Below are 22255 nucleotides of genomic sequence, written 5' to 3'. Positions count from 1 at the left end.
TCTCTAGTTCCCAACTGATTCTTCCTATTTGATATACACAAGAGAAGCAAAAGGTAATGGAAAAAAAACTAATGTTTCACTCTGTGATTTGATATCACTTACTGTCCTACCTGTGTGGCACCTTACTTGGAATAGTCCACAGTTTGGGACATGCAGTCAGTTCACTCCACACTAGCTCTGACCGGCCCACTTCTCCAAATGCTTGACTTGTCTAATTTGAACAATGGGTAGAATTCTCAAGGGTTCCATGAAGCCTCCTTGTAAACATACCAAGCTCTGAAAAATTAAGGAGCTTTAAGGGAAAATATCTCATATGAGGATACTACTCAGATGAATAAGCATTTACTAAATATTTTATATAAAACAGGTTGTTATCTAGAAATCTGTTATGTTTCATTGTGCTTTACTCTCTTGGTGATGTATCTAAAAGCCTGCACATCTGAAGCTGAGCGTGTGAGTTGCACTTCATCTTGGAATAAATCTGAGTTCACTTCCACTTAAACCTGATTGAGTTATGAATAAAAAGAGCCAATTAGCCAAGAAGTATCACAGTGCTTGGCATATCTGTCAGGTGGCTTTTGTGTACTTATTCACAAAGAAGCAGAATAAGAATAAATTTCCTTTGAGAGAAGGCTTTGATGACAGGAGGATGTGGGACTTTATTCCTGCCTACAAATTTACTACCTATGTTAACAACCTGGGACCCATTACTTAACATCTCAAACTCCTCATTTCCTCATATGTAAGTGGAAATAATAATGTCTAATCTCACAGGGTTGTTTTATTCATTCACTTAAAAATAAAACAAAATGAAATAAAAACACCAGAAGTAAACGGGTATAATGTGAATAAAATATTTCATACACTTATTTTGAAGATATACTACACTTTGTTGCATTCATCAGTTGGTAGACATTAAAGTTGCTTTTGTTTGGGGGTTTTATGAATAATGCTGATATGGACATGAAGATAGAAGTGTTAATATGGTCATGTGTTTTCATTCCTCTTGGGTATATAGCTATAAGTAGAATTCCTGGGTAATACCTATGTTTAACATTTGAAGAACTACTAAACTGTTTTTCAAAGTGGCTGCACCACGTCGGCCTAGCGTGCGGAGGACCCGGGTTCGATTCCCGGCCAGGGCACACAGGAGAAGTGCCCATTTGCTTCTCCACCCCTCCGCCACGCTTTCCTCTCTGTCTCTCTCTTCCCCTCCCGCAGCCAAGGCTCCATTGGAGCAAAGATGGCCCGGGCGCTGGGGATGGCTCTGTGGCCTCTGCCTCAGGCGCTAGAGTGGCTCTGGTCGCAACATGGCGACGCCCAGGATGGGCAGAGCATCGCCCCCTGGTGGGCAGAGCTTCGCCCCTGGTGGGCGTGCCGGGTGGATCCCGGTCAGGCGCATGCGGGAGTCTGTCTGACTGTCTCTCCCTGTTTCCAGCTTCAGAAAAATGAAAAACAAAAAAAACAAAAAAACAAAGTGGCTGCACCATATTTCTCCTGCAATGTATGTGCTCTGGTTTTTATTCTAGCCATTCTAAGTGAGTGTTTTAATTTGCATTTCACTAATGTATACAAGTAATGTATATTTTTATGTGTTTATGAGCCATTTATATATGCCCTTTAGAAGGCATATAGTTTAAAAATGTTTAATTTTTCTGACTATCTTGATAGTTTATTATAAGGAAATGTTAAAAAAAAACTAAAGAATCAATAGTAGTGTCTGGAAATATTGATGTGAGATTGAGATAGACATTTGTGATATTATGGGAGCATGCATATATATGCCCATGAGGATATCACTGTAGCAATTTAAAATACTGTATTCATTGTAAAACTCTATACATATAATGAACATGTGAACTAAAAAAGAATAGAGAATTTGATCTATCTTGATCTCTAATACCTTGAACAATATCTGACATATTGTAGGCACTCAATAGATCTTTATTGAATAAATGGATACAGAAGTATATATTTTCAATATGCTTGTTGAATGAAAGAGTAGCCATATTTCTGATAGCTCAATAAGTAAACAACTCATGTGCTTATTTTTATAGATCAGAATTTACAAAACTTGAAAATTGCCATGTTTCAGAACAACTTCTAAAGTTATATTAGAATGTCATCATTTTGTCTGCTAAAGCAAAATGCCTTCCTGTGTCAATGTACAGAGTAATAATCTTATAAATGGATTTATCATTTTATAAAAGCTGCAGCTCTGATTTAGGACCACTACCTTTGTTTGTCTTATACTCCAGAAATGCTCTCACAAATGTGATGCATTATATTTTTAAAGTGAGCTAAGTTTTGATTTATAACAAAACATTAACAACCAAACAAAACAAAAACTCTTGCTTCTTAATACAAATTTGTTCACCTTTCTTTCTGCTTACACTGACATCTTTTCAAAATAGTTCAGGCAGAAAACAGCACTAACATAATATACATCAAGTATATGTCATAGCAAAGTATCTTTTCCTACAAAGGGCCTGACATTTTAGTATGCTATTCATGATAAATACATAATTCAGTTCTTTACAGCTTTTTATCCCCTCCCCCAGTGCAGTTGTCCCTTGAGCAGCTTGGAGATTAGAGATATTAACCCTTCTGCAGTCAACAATCTGCATATAACTTTTGACTCCTCAAAAACTTAAATACAGTGTGTCCTTCACATCTGCCATTTCAAACAACCACACATCAAAAATGGTATTTTCCATCACAGTTGTTAAGCTATAGTTGGTAAACCAAGGCAGGAAGAGCAACAAACTTGTTTTCACATGTGGTTGGTTGAATCCATGGATACAAAGAGATGACAGTATTTATCGAAAAAAGTCACATAAGGTGGACCTTTGCTATTTAAACCTGGTGTTCTTCAACTGTGTGTATATATTTTACAAATATACTGTACATTCATACACACACATTCATATATACACATATTAGTACAGTGAAATGGTATCATTTAGTCCATATGTTGAGAATGCTTTTGTGTTTTAATAAAAGACTTTTGGGAATGTTCAGCGAAGGAACAAGTTTTCTGTGAAATCCAATGGTTTTGGTGTTGATTTGTAGACTCACTTAGAGATATCATAAAATCCTTTTAAGTTTCATTTAATACTATGAGTTAAAGATTCAACAATGTAGAAATGGGCCTCTATTTACTCATCTCATTAATAAGGCACAAAGGTTTATTTTCCACCTTACTCACTTTATTGGAAGAAAATAAGTTTTCTGTAAAAGAATGTTGTATCTTTTATTGTTAGTCCCAGAATCAAATAATCAAACTTTTTCAAACTTGTAACAGGAGGAAATGGACAACATGTAATAAAACCATTGTTAGAAACATAGTCTTAATATATAATATATATATATAATGTATTTGTGTGTGCATGTATATTTCATTAATATATATCATTAATAAAATATATACTTCATTCATAAAATATATATATTTAATTCATAAAATATATATAATATATATTAAAGAAACTTTGGTTGCTAATTAATCTTTGTTAGCTAGAAAAATTATTTGAGAATTTTTTCTTTTTTAAAATTTTAAAATAGAACTATTAAATAATATATATAGGCTTCAAATATTGTTAGGGAAACTTAAAGAATATTTTTAGCATAATATACCTTCTCAGTGTCAGAACATCAGTAATGTTGTCCTAGAATATTTTAGGTTGCATAATCTGAAATCTGCAGAAAAAAGTAAGTTGCCTATTGTATTTTGATAGTTACATTTCCTTTGTCTCTCCTGAAGCTCCATCTGCAGAATTAAGTGAAGGGAATAACATGTTGATAGACAACATAGAATCACAAAGTAACTAAATACAGTTGTAGTTTCTCTGTTTTAGCTAAACCAAGCCCATTAACTATTTGCCAAGATTTTAAAGATCTTATAAAACTGAAATTACACCCCATACCACTTCAAGTCTTAGGTACAATTGAAGCAAGGAAACGTTATGCAATAAAGTCTCAGGCATGTATGTTTACTAATGTAAAGATGTGAAAATTAGTAGTCATATAAACTCTCTGTGAAAGAAAACTCTCGGAATCTGTATTACCGAGTCACATTTTAAGAAAGACAGCATATCACTTTCAAGCATGAAATAAAAGCTCATCATTTATAGAATCAAATTAGGAAATTGTATAATCATAGTGTACTGAGTATGTGATTTTGTATAGTTATCTTTATTTCTGAGCCATTTCTGGTAGAAATATGAGGTGAGCAAGAAAAATCTCAGCCCACCTCTTTCAAACTATAGACACATACTTCATTGACTAGTAAGTGCTATTTGTTAAGTATGATTAGAAATTCTATGTAAATGAGTTCTCTTATATCTCTTACTGTGAGTAGTCTATTTATATCCACCTGAAAATAGGTCATCTGATTTAACAGTAACCTCCCAATCATTTTAATCACGCTTGCATTTCTTGGCATACATATTACACTTTGTGAATTTAAGAAACTGTATTTTATAGGACAGCCAGAGAAAGTATCCAAGTGTGTATATGACTCCATTGTTATTGCTATCCTAGATTCAGAATGCCCATGTTTATTCAAAATCCTGAGCAAACTGACTTTGTTCATTGGCAACTATAATACTCTGTGGAATCTCAAAAACTTAAGCTTTCTCCTAAAACAATTATAAATAAATGCAGTGAAGACTTGCTGTCACTGAGGAGAGAACAAATCTAACTTACAGGGACAATCAAGGAGATCCTGGATTAATTTTCTTCATACCATAGACTTATTGAATATGTTTTTTTTTTATTCTACAAAGAACAAAAAAATGTATATGCAGTATGTGTTTGTAGTATGTGTATATACAGTATGTGGATGCACACACACACATATAGTAAAATCTCTGGTTGGCAAATAAGCTCTGTAATCCCTACCATGTAATACTTATTCTAAGTAATTATATACATTATTGATATGAATAGGATCTTCGTTTAATAGGAAAATCTATGTGGCTTCATTGACTTCAGAATTAACTTCTATGGGAAGACTCTGTGGAGTTTTTTCTTTTTTTATAACTTGGCTCTTAAGATTTTAGAAAACATTAATGTCATTTATAATACAAGAATGTATTATGGACATTTTAATGTTACTTCTAAGTTAAATTTGGATATGACATTGAACTTTGGGTCCAAAATCACTAGACTTAGAAGGACATATTAACTCATTTTAGTAACCATGCTGATAAATTTGATAAGAGACAGCACTTAAGATTTCAATTACTTTCTGTTGTTGTTGGAGTTGTACGCATACACATGTACATGGTAGTCTGTTTATTTAAATAGAGTTATACTAATGTAATATTGTTTTAAAGAAAATTCCCTGAATATTTTAAATCAAGCCTTATAAGTGTCTCAATGCCATTAGCCTTTTCTCTCTGATGAAAACACCTTGATACTATAATGAAAAAGTCAGATTTCATTTTTATTTTTTGGTCTTAAATTTTAATACATGAAGATAAATTAGAGAATGACTATATATAAACTGAATCAATGTTGTCCAAAATATTAACCCAAACTAAGTGATAACAACTATAATGACTTGTCTATAAAATAAGTATATGCATTTCTGTGTAATTTATATTTATCTATATACATTTAAACATTTTCCCTTTAAATATAAATATGATATCCAAAAGCTATATAACATGGCATTTTACTTGTTATTTATATTTATTTGTTACAGATGATAATCATCTGTGGGCATGGTCAGAGGGGTGGGGGTGGGAAGACAGGCTTGTGGCATAGACATGTGCTAATATGCTGTTATATTAATGGAAGTGGGTGATACAAATTTGAACTCAAGTAGTATCAATGAGATGCTGAAGAGGGAATGAATTCAGAAGATATTACATTAGAAAATATAGGATCCAGGCACGAGTATTTTTTTTAACGTTTTAAGTAATTCCGTGTGCAGTTCAGTATGAGAATCAGTAATCGCTGATAGATTTAGGGTCTCAGAACAGCAACATTTTGGTAGAATCCTAGGTTTCTTGCTTGTTTGTGTGAATGCTGATGTCATTCATGGTGGAGAATATGGTAAAGGAGGAATAATTTTATTGCAAGGATTTTTTTCCAGCTTTGTTTTGATAGCGTTCAAAGTGTGTGGAACTTCTAAGGCTTCAATGGAAAGGTCTAGTGTAGAGAGGTATGCTTTGTGGTCGTTGCAGAAAAGTAATAGTTGAACTTGTGGGTTTGTTCAGTTTGGGAATGTAGCTACTTTCTGTTTAAGGGGTCTGTTATTTGGAATCACAGAACTCAGATGCTCAAAGGATTCTCTTCCTACAGATACACAGCAGAATATTTTGTTACTTTGAGTATCTTATACTCAAATATGTGTGTATGGTATGGTAGATTATATTTAAATAATTAGCTAGCATTGTAGGAGAGAAGTCTATACATACATACATCAATAAACATAAGAAATTCTATAAGTAGGGGAGAAAAGGTCAATGTGACTGTTAGGTATAAGCATGAACAGCATTCTTCCCACCACTATCCCATCAGAAAACCTTAGAGAGACAAATATGTAACTAGTTGGCTCCAATGGATGGAAGAGTGGCCATATTTAAATTTTTTACCATTTTATATTAGAACTGCCTCCTTTTGTTGGAAGTTTTTCACCCCAAATATATACATTTTCTATGTTTGTGCTTTTCAACCTTGCCAGCACATAAAAGGCACTAGAAGAGCTTTATAGAAATCTCAATGACCAGGCACAATTATACATAAGAATATATAGGACACAATCACTGGTATTTTGAGAATTTTTCATGTACAACCAAGGTTTTGAATCAATTTCTTCTGTATCTCATTGGTCTGTTTGATAATATTTCTATAAATTCACAGTATCTGAAAGCATGTTTCTGTCTTTCTGCTAACATTTCATTACCTAATACTCTAACAGAACGATTAATGGTTTTAAATGTAAAACTCATCACATGTGGACTTGAGGTTGTATTAGTCAGCTCAGGGCTGCCATAACAAAATACTACAATCTGGGAGGGTAACCAACAAAAATTTATTTTCTCACAGTTTTTTTCCCAAAATTAGAAGCAAGGAGGCAGTCAGACAGACTCCCACATACGCTGGACCAGGATCCACCCAGCATACCCACCAGGGGGCAATGTTCTGCCCATCTGGGATGTTGTTCCATTGCAACTGGAGCCATTCTAGCACCTGCTGCAGAGGCTATGGAGCCATCCTCAGCAACTGGGCCAACTTTGTTCCAATGGAATCTTGGCTGCAGGAGGGGAAGAGAAAGATAGAGGGAAAGGAGAGGGGGAAGGGTGGAGAAGCAGATGAGCGCTTCTCCTGTGTGCCCTGGCTTGGAATCAAACCTGGGACTTCCAGACACGGGGCCAATGCTCTACCACTGAGTCAACCAGCCAGGACCTCTCACAGTTTTTACAATGGACTAAGATTAGAGTACCAATATGATTGAGTCATGGCTCTGTTCTTGGCTTGTAGATGGCCACCTTCCCACCAGTATGTTCACCTAGCCTTTCCTTGTTGCATATGCGTGGGGAAAGAGGATGGTGAACAAGCTCTCTAGAGTCTCTTTTTATATGGTCCTACCCTCATGACCTTATCTAACTCTACCTCCCAAAGACTCCATCTCCAAAAAGCATCACATCAAAGGCTTTGGCATCAACATATGAATTTGGTGGAGGACAATGCAGTCAATTGCAGGAGTCATCATGCAGTTCTCTACTGCCACTATTACTTTTAAACCAGAAGACTTGTTTGGAACATCACTAATTCAATGTAGTCCAGGACACTTTTTGTGGAGGTAAAACTGTCTTTTGGTGTTGTATATAATTCAGTGGTAACACTTATGTAACTGTACAATAAACCATGACAGTTTAATTCTATTCAAGTTTCACTGCCAAAAAGCATACCAGTTTTGACAGATATAAAAGAAAATAATTTTGAACAGAAGCAGGCATTCCTTGTAGACATTTAGTTTAGTTTGGAACTCTTTATTACCTTAAGATTTGCTTTATGTCTCGCTGAACTTAGTAGATAGAGCAGGTTGCTGTTTTAAGACAATTAGGTGGCAGTCTTCATTTTGGTAGTGCTGCTGAATGTTTTCAGTCTCGCTTATGTTCTCTATGGAGTTCTATGGATATGACATTATTTTTTTTAGGTCCAAAGGAGCATTAGTTTCCATTTTGTTGCACATAAGCTCATAATATCTTTAATAACTTTGGTGGATGTATTGGTAATTCATGCTATTCAGTTAAATCAACAGAGTATATTATGTTCTATGCATAGTTTCCAGAGTAAAAAAAATCCATTTCTAATGTTGAAGATTTAAATTTTCAAGATTTTTTCCCTGTGTAATATTACATTTGTAATGCTGGGGCATTTGGACTTATCTGTGTGTGTGAGTCTGTCAGAGAAAGAAGAACGGGCTTAGACAATAAGCGAAGATGGGTTGCCATTAGACTCCTTTATCCCTGTTCAGATTAGTAAGACAAGGCCTCTGTTGAACATAGAGTATAAATTACACGTCATTTTCAAGAAGTATAAAAATATTGTTACGATCCTATATCTGGCAGGGACTTAGCACTAGAACATACAGAAAATGTTAAGAAGTTGAACAAATGGTAGGAAATGGTAGGAAACATGTTGTTGGTGATCAGTTAGAGCAGCGATTTTCAACCGGTGTGCAGCAAGAATTTTTAAAATATGCAATACCTAACTGTTTAGTCAGGGGCACTGACCTCTTGCCCCTTAGATTGTCAAATTAAAAAATGATAACAGTCAAAACAACAATAGTCATCTTGTGTGAATGAATCAAAATTATACCTTTTTTTTTTGTCAAAGCAGCAAAAATATATTTTTTGGTGTATCACAGAATTATTGTAATTAGTTTATGTGTGCCATAAGATGAAAAGGTTGAAAATCACTGAGTTAAAGATATAAATCAAGAAGTACAAAGAAAGTTCTATGTTGTTTATCTCTTTTTTCTCTAATGTCTGGCATGAGGCAGTCAGTGTACACCATAAATGTTCATAAAATATTTAGTGAGGTGATAATTTCTAGAACAGTTCTGGAATGACCAAAGGAATGCCTCTGAAAATATAAAATTAAGTCAATTGTTTAAAGCCTTGTGAAAACCTGCCTTTATTTTTCATAAAAAGCACTACATAATTCAGAAGTCCAAACTCAATATAAGATGTAAACAAAACCCTATGTTGATCAGTTAAGGGACATGCTGCAGAGCATCCTCTGGCCTGACAGGTCCTTTCTTCAGGCTCCCTGGCCTGTCACAGTTGCTTCTTTGCTATCACTGAATAAAATATATGTGATTATTTATGTTAACTTCTGAAAACGAATGATAGCGCTAGGTGAGTGAAGGAGAGCTGGGATTTGTATAATGATTTTACATTAGCAAATAGTTTTGAATTTCTACCAAAAGAGTGTTACTTAAAATAACCCTTATATTTCAGTAATGAGCCCAAAATAATTTCATATATGTGCACTTTATTATTCAAGTACTCCAAATAGGGTTAAACAGAACCTAGACAATGAACTACTGTGAAGGCCTGATACAGAAGGAGATGTGTACAAGTGTGTGCCACCACTGTTTTTACTACTATTATTAACCAGGTTAGGGGTTTTAATTCAACATGTGCTTTTGCTAAAATGCAGTCATTTCACTTCACTTAGATGAAGTCTGAGATAAAGTTTTCTGAGGCAAAGACAGAAAGTCCCTCTAGGTTCTTTGGGCAGTTACCACACAATTGTAGATGATAAAATAACAGTTGTGGCCTGACCAGGTGATGGCACAGTTGATAGAGCGTTGGACTGGGATGCACAGGATCCAGGTTTGAGACCCAGAGGTCGCCAGCTTGAGTGTGGGCTCATCTGGTTTGAGCAAAGCTTACCAGCTTGGACTCAGGGTCGCTGGCTTGAGCAAGGGGTTACTCAGTCTGCTGTAACCCCACAGTCAAGGCACATATGAGAAAGCAATCAATGGACAACTAAGGTGTTGCAACAAAAAACTAATGATTGATGCTTCTCATCTCTCTCTGTTCCTGTCTGTCTGTCCCTATCTCTCTGTCTCTGTAAAAAAAAAAAGTTGTGATCAGTTAGGACCAGTCTTAACTAATTAATTTTATTCTTTTCATAATTAAATAAATATTTTGTCTCTTAAAAGTCTAAACTGATATAGAAGTTATCTTAATTGATATTTACCTCATTGGTTGTATATATACTATTAAGTAAACGTTAATTAGGCAAGGTAATGGGTTTTTAGTAAGAGAGGTGTCAGGCTGAAGAGTTAAATGCAGAAGGTTGCTGTTTTCTAGAGTGGATATACCATGCGGATTTCTTAGGGAAAACTCAGACTTCGTATTGTAGTAGGTAGCATACAGCAATTGGAGAAGGTGCACTGTGCAGCTCTCGAGGTGAGTCTGAACTGGGAAATATGACGGAGCCTCTCCAGGAGTGATTGTATTCTTCCATTCAGTTGGAGAGGACAAAGCCCAAAATGAGAATGCTAGGGAGATGTAGAAGGCTCTTTTTTTCTATAAGATAACCTAGGCTTAATAAAGCCCCCCAAAGAATCATACATTTAAGTTTTATCCTTTAAGCAAAAAATTTAGTAACACATGTTAATCAAGAAACAAAGAAAATACATTTGGTCATTTTTCTCCCTTGTTTCTGTTTAACAGTGTGTGCCTATATGTATTCTATAATGCTTAAAAGTTAATGTAACATATCATTCTAGGGAAGGGATAATACAATCATCCCAGTCCACATCTTTTACCTTGATTCATAGCTCAAATATTTCTATTCTTGGAAAATCACTGCAGCTTTGGTACCAAGAATATTGCTGGTGGATGAAGAGTGGCTCTGCAGCCTTGCATCCTTCCTTCACAGTTTTCACATCTCGGTTAGTCTACCTTTGCAATCGTGCCATCTAGTGTTCAAACGTCCTCAGTACTATTTGCTCAACTTCATGAGAAACAATATAGTAACAAGAGAGTTATCTTAAAAACAATGTGCTTGGGGAGAGTCAATGTAATGAATAGTTCATCATTGAAATACTAAAACAAATTTCTTGTTAAATATATATCTCTTATTTATTATTATCTCATTTATTTATTGCATTTAATTCATATTTTATATACTCTATATGGTCATATAAATTATATATAATATACTCCATATATTGAAATTATACTTATTTTCATTATATTTTATATTCCTCTTTGTATATACCTATAACTTAAACCAAATTGTCACTGACTTTGAAGGCAACATAACCCAACCCAGTCATGGATTGGACTGAATTAGAGTGGTTTGGATGCGAGTTAAATATAAAAATGGAAATAGTTTATTTTAATACTTGGTTGAGTGGCATTTCCTTCTCAGTTTGTGGTTTTGTGGTTTTGGTGACTATACCTTCAGGGGTCAGGTGCTTTGCAGCATTACAACATAGCACAAGAAACACAGATGGGCTTTGATATGCATGAAGTAGAGTGCTTTGCCAGGAGAAAAAAAAAAGATATTTTTCTTGTGTTACCATTGAGACTATTTTAGGTCTTTTGGGGGGGGTATTTTTAGGAATTAATGATCTTGGTCATAGTTTTTAAGGCATCCCCATGATTTTTATTTTCTTTACTAGTCTTTGAGATGTCTTCTATATTGTCTATCAGTTTAGAATTTTAAGAGAGAAAAAATTTAATTATGAAAAGAATCAAATGAATTAGTTAAGATAGGCCCTATCAGATCACCTCTATTATTTTAACATCTGCAAAATGATTGACAACATGCTTGCTATAATTGACTCTGATGTGAAAATGGAAAATCTCAGTCCTTGCCCTGTCTATTGTCTGAGATAGATGAAGTCCCATGGTCCATAAGGATGCTGCCTGCCACTCACACCTCATCCCGACCCACTCTGCAGTCTGGTCTCCCTAGCTTCTTGTCAGCTCCTGGAAGACGGATATTCCCTCCCTCTTTCGGCTCTGTTTATCTGCTTTGTATTAATCAGGAAAACCTTCTTCTGTTCTTTAGCTCTTACTTAGTTAATTCTTATGCACATTTTAGATCTTGGCCCAAACATCATTTCCTAAGAGAATTGACCTCTAGATTAGTCCTCCCTTGATATTAATTAGCATCCAATACTTTTCCTTATTACCACTCATCACACTTTAAGATTATAAATTTGTATTATTATCTGCTTAATATCTGTTGCCCCCACCAGGTTACAAGTTATAAGCAGGCTAGAACAATACTTTCTTTTAACTCCTTAGGGTCCTGGCCACTGCACTTTCTATAACGTACAATGCAGAGTAAGTATGTGGGAAATACCTGATGAAATCAACTGATGAGTCTGAAATTGAGAATTGAAATACCCATTTTCTCAGCCCATGTAGTTTGGTGAAGTCAACTCTGCTTTCATCTTACTCTTGGAGCAAGGAAGTATTCACTGAGGCAGGAATTTCTGGTGCCTCTATTCCGGCTTGTCAAGGTTTAGCCCACTGGGAACTTGTCACTTCCTGTAGCGAGGTCTGGGAGTTAAGTGTATGTTCTCATTACTTACAGAATCCCTGACCTTGATTACTACCACTCTTCTGATTTGTGGGAATCAATTGACCTTTTTATTCCTTGCTCACACATCTCTCCTTCCCATGTTCTTATCCCCCTTTCCCAAAACAAAACTCAAAACTAAAACAACCCCACTTCCTCCTGTCTTTACTGTCAGCCATCTTTATGGATTAACAGGGAATAGGAAAATACAGAGAACAAAATATAAAATAATATTTCAGTAAATTATCCTGCCATTCTGGTATTCGATAGACAATAAAAATAAATTTTGATTATTACACAAAGATCATGTTAAGTTTTTAATGTTTCTTTTTGCAACATTTTTCTTCGCTTTCTAAAAGACTCTAAGGGTTCCCAGTTATCTTAGGATATTAGACAAGCAATCATGGGGAGAATCAATCGTTTTTAAAATGAGCTCTGCTTAAAAAGTTATAGAATGTCATACCGAGCTTAAAGTGTCTATAAACAATTAGCAATGTTTTCTCAAGAATAAGTAGGATATTTTGAGCAATAAAGTTAGGATTCAGAAGTCACTAATTTTGACACTGAATATATTACATAAACACATATGTAGATTTGGTATATTTGTAAATTTATTTTATTTAAAGTCTTTATTTATACTCATTGTTTTTGAAGGTGAATACTTTTGCTTAACATTGAATATACATATGTATACTTGTCTTTCTCTGACTGGCTTATTTCACTTAGCGTGATACTCCCCAGGTATATCCATGCAAAGGGTAAGATTTCCTTCTTTTTATGGCCAAGTAGTATTTCATCATGTAAATGTACCATAGCTTTTTTATCCACTCATCCACCAATGAACACTTGGGCTGGTAATAGATGGAGACTTGACTTGGGTGGTGAACACACAGTACAATATACAGATGTTGTATTATAGAATTGTGCACCTGAAACTAATATAATTTTATTAACCAATGTCATCCCAATACATTCAATAGAAAATAAAAAATACATCAAGTACACACAAAAGCAAAATTCTGAACTTTCAGATATTTTCAAACCACACCGAGAGTTACAAGGGTCTTTCTTTCTATGTTCCTTTCCACTTGTAGCATCTAGTGCTTCTTAAAAGCTGGATTGACTGATTCAATTGCCAATTCATATAGAAATCTGACACTAAGATATATGTTTGTTGAAAAAAAATAAATAAAATGTAATAAAGTTCAGTCCAAAGACATTCTTCACACTCCTATCTCCACAGCAACACAGATGTGCATACGGTGGCATCACTTCTGAAACTGTATCTCCGAGAACTTCCAGAACCAGTTATTCCTTATGCAAAATATGAAGATTTTTTGTCATGTGCCAAACTGCTCAGCAAGGAAGAGGAAGCAGTAAGTCTATGCATTTGTTTCTACGAAGGCTTTTGTTTGAGGGTTTTGTCAGTGTTCTTTGTCAGTCTCTAATTTGTAAACTTTCTTTTGTCCTATCCTTGTATGATTTTCCACTGTTCTGTGTACTGATATCACATACATTCAGCCTTGGGGCACACAACTCAGGTCCCATTTTTAATAAAAAAAATGTGGTTGAATAAGTAAAATTAGCACTCTTTCCCACTAGGCTCCCCTGAATTGTTAACTGTGCTGCTAAATAGTCTATGAACAGGCCTGACCTGTGGTGGCGCAGTGGATAAAGCGTTGACCTGGAATGCTGAGGTCACCGGTTCAAAACCCTGGGCTTGCCTGGTCAAGGCATATATGGGAGTTGATGCTTCCTGCTCCTCCCCCCTTTCTCTCTCTCTCTCACTCTAACTCTCTCTCCTCTTTAAAATGAATGAATAAATAAATAAATAGTCTATGAACAAAGTGGATGACTTATTTTCTATACTGCTCACAAAAATTAGGGGATATTTTATTGCTTCATATTGATTTTGAAATATCCTCTAATGTTTGTAAGCAACATATTTTCTTCTTTATTGTGTGGCTCTTAAAAATCACCTTAAACAATGACTCTTAATAAATCCCACCAGCTTCCTGTTGTTTTTTTAAATAGCTTTATTGGGATACAATTTCAATATTATACAATCACTCATTTGAATTATATAATTCGGTGCTTTTTAGTATATTCTCAGAGTTGTGCAACCATCACCAAAACCTAGTTTTAAAATATTTAGCCCATTTTTTCACCCCATAACAAACCTCAGACTTATTCCCTATGTCTCTCCTTCCCTAAGTCTTGGCAAAAACTAATCGATTTTCTATCATTGTAAATTTGCCTATTCCGGACATTTCATATAAATAGCATCATTCAATACATCATTTTTTGTGACTGGTTCCTTTTACTGCTTCAAGGTGTCTCACTTTGTACCATGTATCAGCATTGTATTCCTTTATTTCTAAATAGTGTTCCATTCCTTATCCATTCATCAGTTGCAGGACCTGTGTATTGTTTTCACCATTTGGCTACTATTAATAATGCTGCTATGAACATGTTTTAATTTCTCTTGGATATATATCTAGGACATAGAATTGCTGGCTTTGTGTAACTGTCTTCTAAAAAGAGGCTCATTAGTTAAATTTCCAATGTGTATAGGCTCCAATTTTCTATATTTTTTCCAACCCTTAGTATCTCTCTTTTTTTGATAGCCGTTCTAATATGTGTAAGGTATAAGTTGCATCTCCCTGATAACTAATGATTTTAAACATGTTTTTATGTACTTGCCTGGCTATCGGTGTATTTTCTTTGGAGAAATATCATATTCAGATCATTTCCCCATTTTAATCTGGTTATTTATCTTATTATTCAGTTGTTCATTGATTGCTTTCTCATATGTGCCTTGACCAAGGGGCTACAGCAGAGTGAGTGACCCTTTCTCAAGCCAGCAACCTTGGTCTCAAGCTGGTGAACCTTCTTGCTCAAACCATATGAGCCACGCTCAAGCGACGACTTCAGGGTTTTGAAGCTGGATCCTCCGCGTCCTAGTCCAATGCCCTATCCACTGCACTGCCACCTGGTCAGGCAGTTGTAAGAATTCTGTACATATTTAGATATAAGTCCCTTATCAGATATATGATTTGAAAATATTTTCTCCCATTCAGTGGTTTGTCTCTTCATTTCTTTCTTTTTCTTTTTTTTTTATTTGTTGATTTGAGAGAGAGAGGAAGGAAGAAAGAAAAACATCAACTTGTTTTAATGCACTTATTTCTGCATTTATTGGCTGATTCTTGTATGTGCTCTGACTGTGAATTAAACCTGCAACCAGGGTGTATTGAGATGACACTCTAACCACCTGAGCTAGCCAGCCAGGGCTCTTCATTATTTTATTTTTTTGATGAGTGTTCTTTGAAGCACAAAAGTTTTTAATTTTTATAAAGTCTAATGTATCTATTTTTCTTTTATCACTTGTGGGGGGTTTTTTTGTTTTTGTTTTTTTTTTGTATTTTTCTGAAGCCAGAAACGAGGAGGCAGTCAGACAGACTCCCGCATGCGCCCAACCGGGATCCACCCAGCACGCCCACCAGGGGGCGATGCTCTGCCCATTCCGGGGGGTCACTCTGTTGCGACCAGAGCCACTCTAGCGCCTCAGGCAGAGGCCACAGAGCCATCCTCAGGGCCCAGGCCAACTTTGCTCCAATGGAGCCTTGGCTGCAGGAGGGGAAGAGAGAGATAGAGAAGAAGTAGAGGGGGACGGGTGGAGAAGCAGATGGGCGCTTCTCCTGTGTTCCCTGGCCGGGAATCGAACCTGGGACTCCTGCACACCAGGCCGACGCTCTACCACTGAGCAAACCGGCCAGGTTTTTACTCGCATATCTAAAAAGGCATTGTTTAGCCCCAGGTCACAAAGATTTACTCCCATGTTTTATTCTAAGATTTTATAACTTTAACATTTAGATGTGTGCTCCATTTTTTAGTCATTTTTTATTTATGATGTGAGAAAAATATCCAATATAATTCTCTGGCATATGGATATCAAGTTGTTTCACTACCATTTGTTGAAAAATTATTCCTTTCCCTATTGGATTTTCTTGGCACTCTTGTCAAAATTGTTGCCTGTTATAGTATAATATTGCTACTTTTGCACTACAACAGAAAAGTTGAGTAGTGGAGACAGAGACCATATGTCTCAGAGATTTTAAAATATGTATACTATCTGGGCCATTACAGGGAGAAGAACAAATCACATTGCGTTATCCATTAGTTTTCTGCAAGCATAAATATTTTAGAAAAAAATCCTACAATGAGAAGACTCAAAGCATTAATCCCTTTGTGAGATTTATAGAGAGATCAACTTTCCAAACATCCATTGCACCCCAAATGATGTTTCCTAGACATGACCAGTCTTGAGAGATATTTGTCTGTAGATGTGTTTGTCTGTATTTTGGGCATGTTAAAAATAGGAAGGGGTCTAACTACAATACATCACGGCAGTTTTCCTCCACCCCCAAAATAAGCTTATTAGAAGTGAGGCTATTTTCCTTTTCAGAAATGTGAACAAATTTTAAACTATTAAGGGGGTTTCACTTAAATTTGTTTCTTCACAAATAGTTCTTATGGAAATATTTGAAATATTTTCACATCCTTGAAATATTTCTAAAATGCTCTCTGTTATAGTAATTTTCAGGACAGGATTCTTTGCTGACGATACATAAAGTTAATTTTTTAAAATACCAATACTGTGTATCCATTTCCCATTTTCTTTCATTCTAAGGCCGATGCTTAGAAAAATAATATTTATTTTCTTCTTCTTTATACTCAGGGTGTTAAGGAATTAGCAAAGCAGGTGAAGAGTTTGCCAGTGGTCAATTATAACCTCCTCAAGTATATTTGCAGGTAAGAATTGTCCTAAACAAAATAAGACTATATTTAGTCTGACAATAATTTATGTTTGATGGTGAGTAAAATCATTTTACTGCTTCATGCCTTTGTGAAATTAACAGGTTTGACAAAGTGATTTCCAAAGTTTCTCTGAGCACTAAAATTGTATGATTTTGTAATTTGTTATTTATAAATTCTCTCTTAGGTCTACATATTTATATTAAAGCTTTGTTGCTTTGAACTTTAGTCAAAGTTGTTCATACATGTACTATGTATCATTGTTTAAGAGAAGGAATATGTTCCTTAGCATGAGAAAGATTTGCATGGAAGTCCAGATTCTATCACTGACTACTTATGTATCTTTGTGCAGTTTCTTATTCCCTTTGAGTCTAGATGTAATAATAGGTATGATGGTAATAAATACCCATTCTCTCAAACGGTTGTTTTAAGAGTTAAATTATACTTTTGACTACTTAATGTATATGTTGTAAGTTCTCACTATTATTTTCTTTCCATTCTTCTTCTACCTCAAGGTTCATTGAAAATACATCTGTAATTCAATTTTGTTAGAAAAAGTAATTGTGCCTGGAAAAGCTCACTCTCAGTGACCATTTTGAACTTAAAGCTTGAGATGGGAGGTCCATGTCTGAACTCTTGTTTAGAAAACCAAACACATAAAATAGAAGCATATTAAATTTAAATAAAGAGATTGATGATGGACACAACTGCAGAGTATCTTATACGATAGGTTCCCAGTTCATTCAAAATAAACTACAAATTTTTAATCATATAACAGGGCAATATATATATATATACACACACACATATATATATACATATATATATGCATTTTGTGTCTTGATTAACTAAATATTTAGCAGACTAGGAACTATAAAGTTTAAAGCTATGTGAAACACTATGAAGTTCATTGTCAACTGTCAAGTGTAACTGAGTAGGAATTCTAAAACCTCCTGCTATAACTTTTTATGTTTCAGAAGCAAAAATTTCTTAGATTTCAGAATTTGAAAAAGCAAAAAATAGTTCCACAGATATTGTAAACTTATTAATATGAAAATCTTCTAGCCTAACATTTTGAACTAATTCAAGTTATTGTACTAGATAATAAAAAAGTTAAATTCTTTAGTTAAGAGAGGAAAGGCTTATTTGAGAACCATATTGCAAGTCTTTGTTTTCACAGTTGAAAAAACTAACTTCTTTTGAAACATTAAAGCAGACTTTTAATTTCAGCTATTCCAAATAAGAAATGATCATTTGACTTTTTGTCTTTCAGTTGTACTACAATTTAGTCTGATAAAATAATGACCGTGTGGAAATAGGCACCTTTTTGAGAAGTTATGGTGTAATAATTAAAAGCACTAGCTCTAAAGTCAGACCACCTGGTTTCAAGTTTCAGCTTATTAACTCTGTGTACTTGTGAAAGATTTTTAACCTCTTTGGTCCTTGTGTGTCTCATCTGTAAAATAAAGAAAATAATAGTATTTACGTCACATAGATGCTTTGAGAATTGAATGTTAGCACAATGGCACATAATAAAATATATATATTACCGTATTTTTCACTCCATAAGATGCACCTGACCATAAGGCACTCCTAGGGTTTTAAGGAGGAAAATAAGAAAAAAAATATTCTGAAATATTTTATGAAATACCATATTTAATGAAATACCATATTTTTTGCTTCATAAGATGCATGGTCATTTTTCCCTCCACTTTTTTGGGGGGGAAAATAATGTGTCTTATGGAGCGAAAAATACGTTAAATAACATAAAATAAGTTAGTTTTTATTTTTATCCTTTCTTTTTTGTTTAATTAATATAATAAGTAAGCTATGAAATAATAAAAGCTCTCATAGAAATAAAGAGGAGGTAGGGAATAAAAAAAATGCTGAAAGATTACCAAAACAATCCCTCCCACTAAAATCATTCGGGGAAAGGGCTATTTCATGTTTCTTATTCTTTAGCGCCCAAGAAATTTAAAGTTTGTGCTTGTAATTTTTCTTGTCAGTAGAACTGAGATTTTAATATAAACCATGTTTGATATCATTTTTTAACAAACTATAAATTTAAAGCTCACAAATTACTCCAAAAAAGAGGATTGATTCTTCCCCTCTAAAATAAGAGATTGTACCAGATGATCTCATTTATAATTCTCAAATTGAATATATATACATATATATTTAATACTTTATTGGGAGATTAGAAGATAATACATATTCTTCCATCGCAAGTCCATATTAGTTTTACTATAGCACTTGTTTTTGTAACAGAAAGAACCAAGTGAAGCCAGGCCAGAGCTGATGTCTGACATGATCCCGCATGTTTGAGTCTTAATAATTCACAATATATTTTCTCCGCATTTGATTGAGATGTTTGATTTCTAAATAATTTCATCTGCATAATCATCCCCCAACATACTCCAGTTTATAAATATTTTCTAATGCCTCAATTTATTCCATTGACAAATTTGATCTCACTGTGTTTTGTTAACATTCTCACACCCAACAGATTCTTGGATGAAGTACAGTCCTATTCAGGAGTTAACAAAATGAGTGTGCAGAACTTGGCCACTGTCTTTGGCCCTAATATCCTGCGCCCCAAGGTGGAAGATCCTTTGACTATCATGGAGGGTAAGTAAATGATTATCTTATACCATCATCAAAAAATAATCACTGTCTCTTGATTAGCCTGAATCTATTGAACAAACTACGGAAAAAGTGAATTTATGGTAATTCCATTAATTGATGCAGGTTTTTCTCATAAAAAATATCTCTTTGGGAGTCAGGCATTTTTTTTTTTACTTCACTAAACATAATAATTTGCTAAATGACTCCTCAGCAACCTTACAAGAATACATGGAACTTCTGTAAGTCATCTGTAAAATACTAAGCAAAAACTAGAAAATTTAGGTTTGCTTTTTGAGTCCACTGCAATTTTCAGAAAATTTAAAAGTTACTATTTTAAGATAATATATTTTTATAATTTTGGTTATATGTAAGTGATTTCAAGAGGTAAAGAAATAGGGTTCTCTATAAGACAATGTTACTATTTCCTATGGGCTGAAACATGAAGGAATTCTTACTTTCCAAATTACAAAATGTCTCAAATTTTTCTCCATAGTGAACTGCTACTTCTGTTTATTTCCAGCAGGACTCACTCAGGCATGCATACCGTTGCTTCTCATGGCCATTAATAACACCATTGTTTTCTGCAAAGTTGCCAAATTAAATATTGATACTTAAGAATTTAATAGAAAATAGAGAAGAAGAAGAATTATTTTCAGTTTCATTCCAATATTATTTAGTCTAGAACAAAATTCTTCCCTGACGCTATTCCTTTCTTGGAAAAATCTAAGATTTTTATTCCTCTATATCTTATGAGAGAGACAGAAATCTTCTAAATGTTTGCCTGCATCAACTCAACTTAATTTTTTTTGTCAAATATCAAGGTTAATGTAGATTAAACATCATGGGTTTTTTTTCAATAATATAATTGGTCCAGAAAACTTAATTTCTATCTGAAAATTTTATAATACATTAGAAAATATAAAATTTGAACTTATAAAAGCGTATAAGATACCTTAGTCTATTGTTTTCTAAAAACACCTTTTCTTATTATAAAGTATTTCATTATGATTCAGAAAACCAATACACACTCACAACACATACACACACACACACACACACACCCCTAGATAAATTCTAAGACTCTAGAAATTATCACAAATTCAAGAAATAAAACTTCTCTAGGCATCCCAAAAGCTCTTCCTTGTGCCCTGTCCCTCTTACTACCTCTTGTTACTTACAATACCCTCCGTCTTTCTACCCAGAAATTTACATCAGTAACTTTCTTTCATATTTTTGTGCTTTTATCAATTATATGACCTTTCCTCCATTTTATATATACCCTTTACTATTCTTTTATTTGACAGATTTTTAAATCTCTTTTAATATGCAGGATACTATAATTTACCTGTTAAAAATCATATTATCTGACCTTTAGAGTTTCCCATAATCTCAGTTCTGTTGATTGCATATTTACAATGCCCTTTAACATATTTCTCTGCCCTTTATTTTCTACAAATTAGGACGTGGGACAAATTTATGTCGATAGTCTTTGCAAGGCTATTGACTGTTATGTAACATCTGGTTATCTCTATTTTGTGTAGTCTTAGTGCAATTCTTAAAACTATTAATTCATTAGATATTGAAATGGAGGGATCATAATTCTATAATTTTTTCCAATTTTTAAAATTCTGATGAAATATACAGAACATAAAATTTATCATCTTAATGATATACATGTATACAATTCAGTGGTATTAAGTATATGAATATTGCTGTGCAACTATCACCACCATCCATCTAGAACTCTTTTCATCTTGCAAAACTGAAACTCTGTACCCATTAAATATAACTCCCCTCCTCCCTCCTCTCCTGACAACCCATTCTACTTTCTGTCTACATGAATTTTATTACTTTATATATTTCATATAAATGGAATCACACATATCTGTCTTTTGGTGACTGGTTTGTTTTGCTCAGTGTAATATCTTCAGTGATATTCATGTTGTAGCATCATAATTTTTAACAATAGTTGGAGCTCTTTTATTTTTTAAAAAATCCCCTTTTCCTCATCTATTCCCTAGTAACCAAGTGATAATTTTCATAAATAAAAGGCAGGATAGATGTTGCTTGAGTCCTTCCCTTGTTTATTAGTTTTTAAATAATGAAATAGATTCCTTTTTAAATTAAATTTATTAGGATTACATTGGTTAACAGAACCATACAGATTTCAAGCGTATAATTCAGCAAAACATCATCTTCACCCAGTATGTGCATCCATTGCCCCAAGCAAAGTCTCTTACTG

The 22255-nt window shown here is 34.2% G+C and overlaps 1 protein-coding gene across 6 annotated transcripts in view; it reads left to right on the top strand.

The window, feature by feature from the left end:
- The window catches only part of ARHGAP24 (Rho GTPase activating protein 24), an 881345-nt gene that overhangs the window by 834724 nt on the left and 24366 nt on the right, over positions 1-22255 (top strand). For all 6 annotated transcript variants that reach the window (XM_066233836.1, XM_066233834.1, XM_066233840.1 and 3 more), the window contains 3 exons: positions 13817-13949; positions 17312-17385; positions 19895-20016. In XM_066233836.1, the coding sequence (XP_066089933.1) occupies positions 13817-13949; positions 17312-17385; positions 19895-20016 (329 nt within the window). The remainder of the gene's footprint in view (positions 1-13816; positions 13950-17311; positions 17386-19894; positions 20017-22255) is intronic.

This window comes from Saccopteryx bilineata, chromosome 5, assembly GCF_036850765.1.
Source record: "Saccopteryx bilineata isolate mSacBil1 chromosome 5, mSacBil1_pri_phased_curated, whole genome shotgun sequence".
In the NCBI taxonomy this organism is placed as follows: domain Eukaryota; kingdom Metazoa; phylum Chordata; class Mammalia; order Chiroptera; family Emballonuridae; genus Saccopteryx; species Saccopteryx bilineata.
This window is presented reverse-complemented; position numbering and strand designations above follow the sequence as displayed.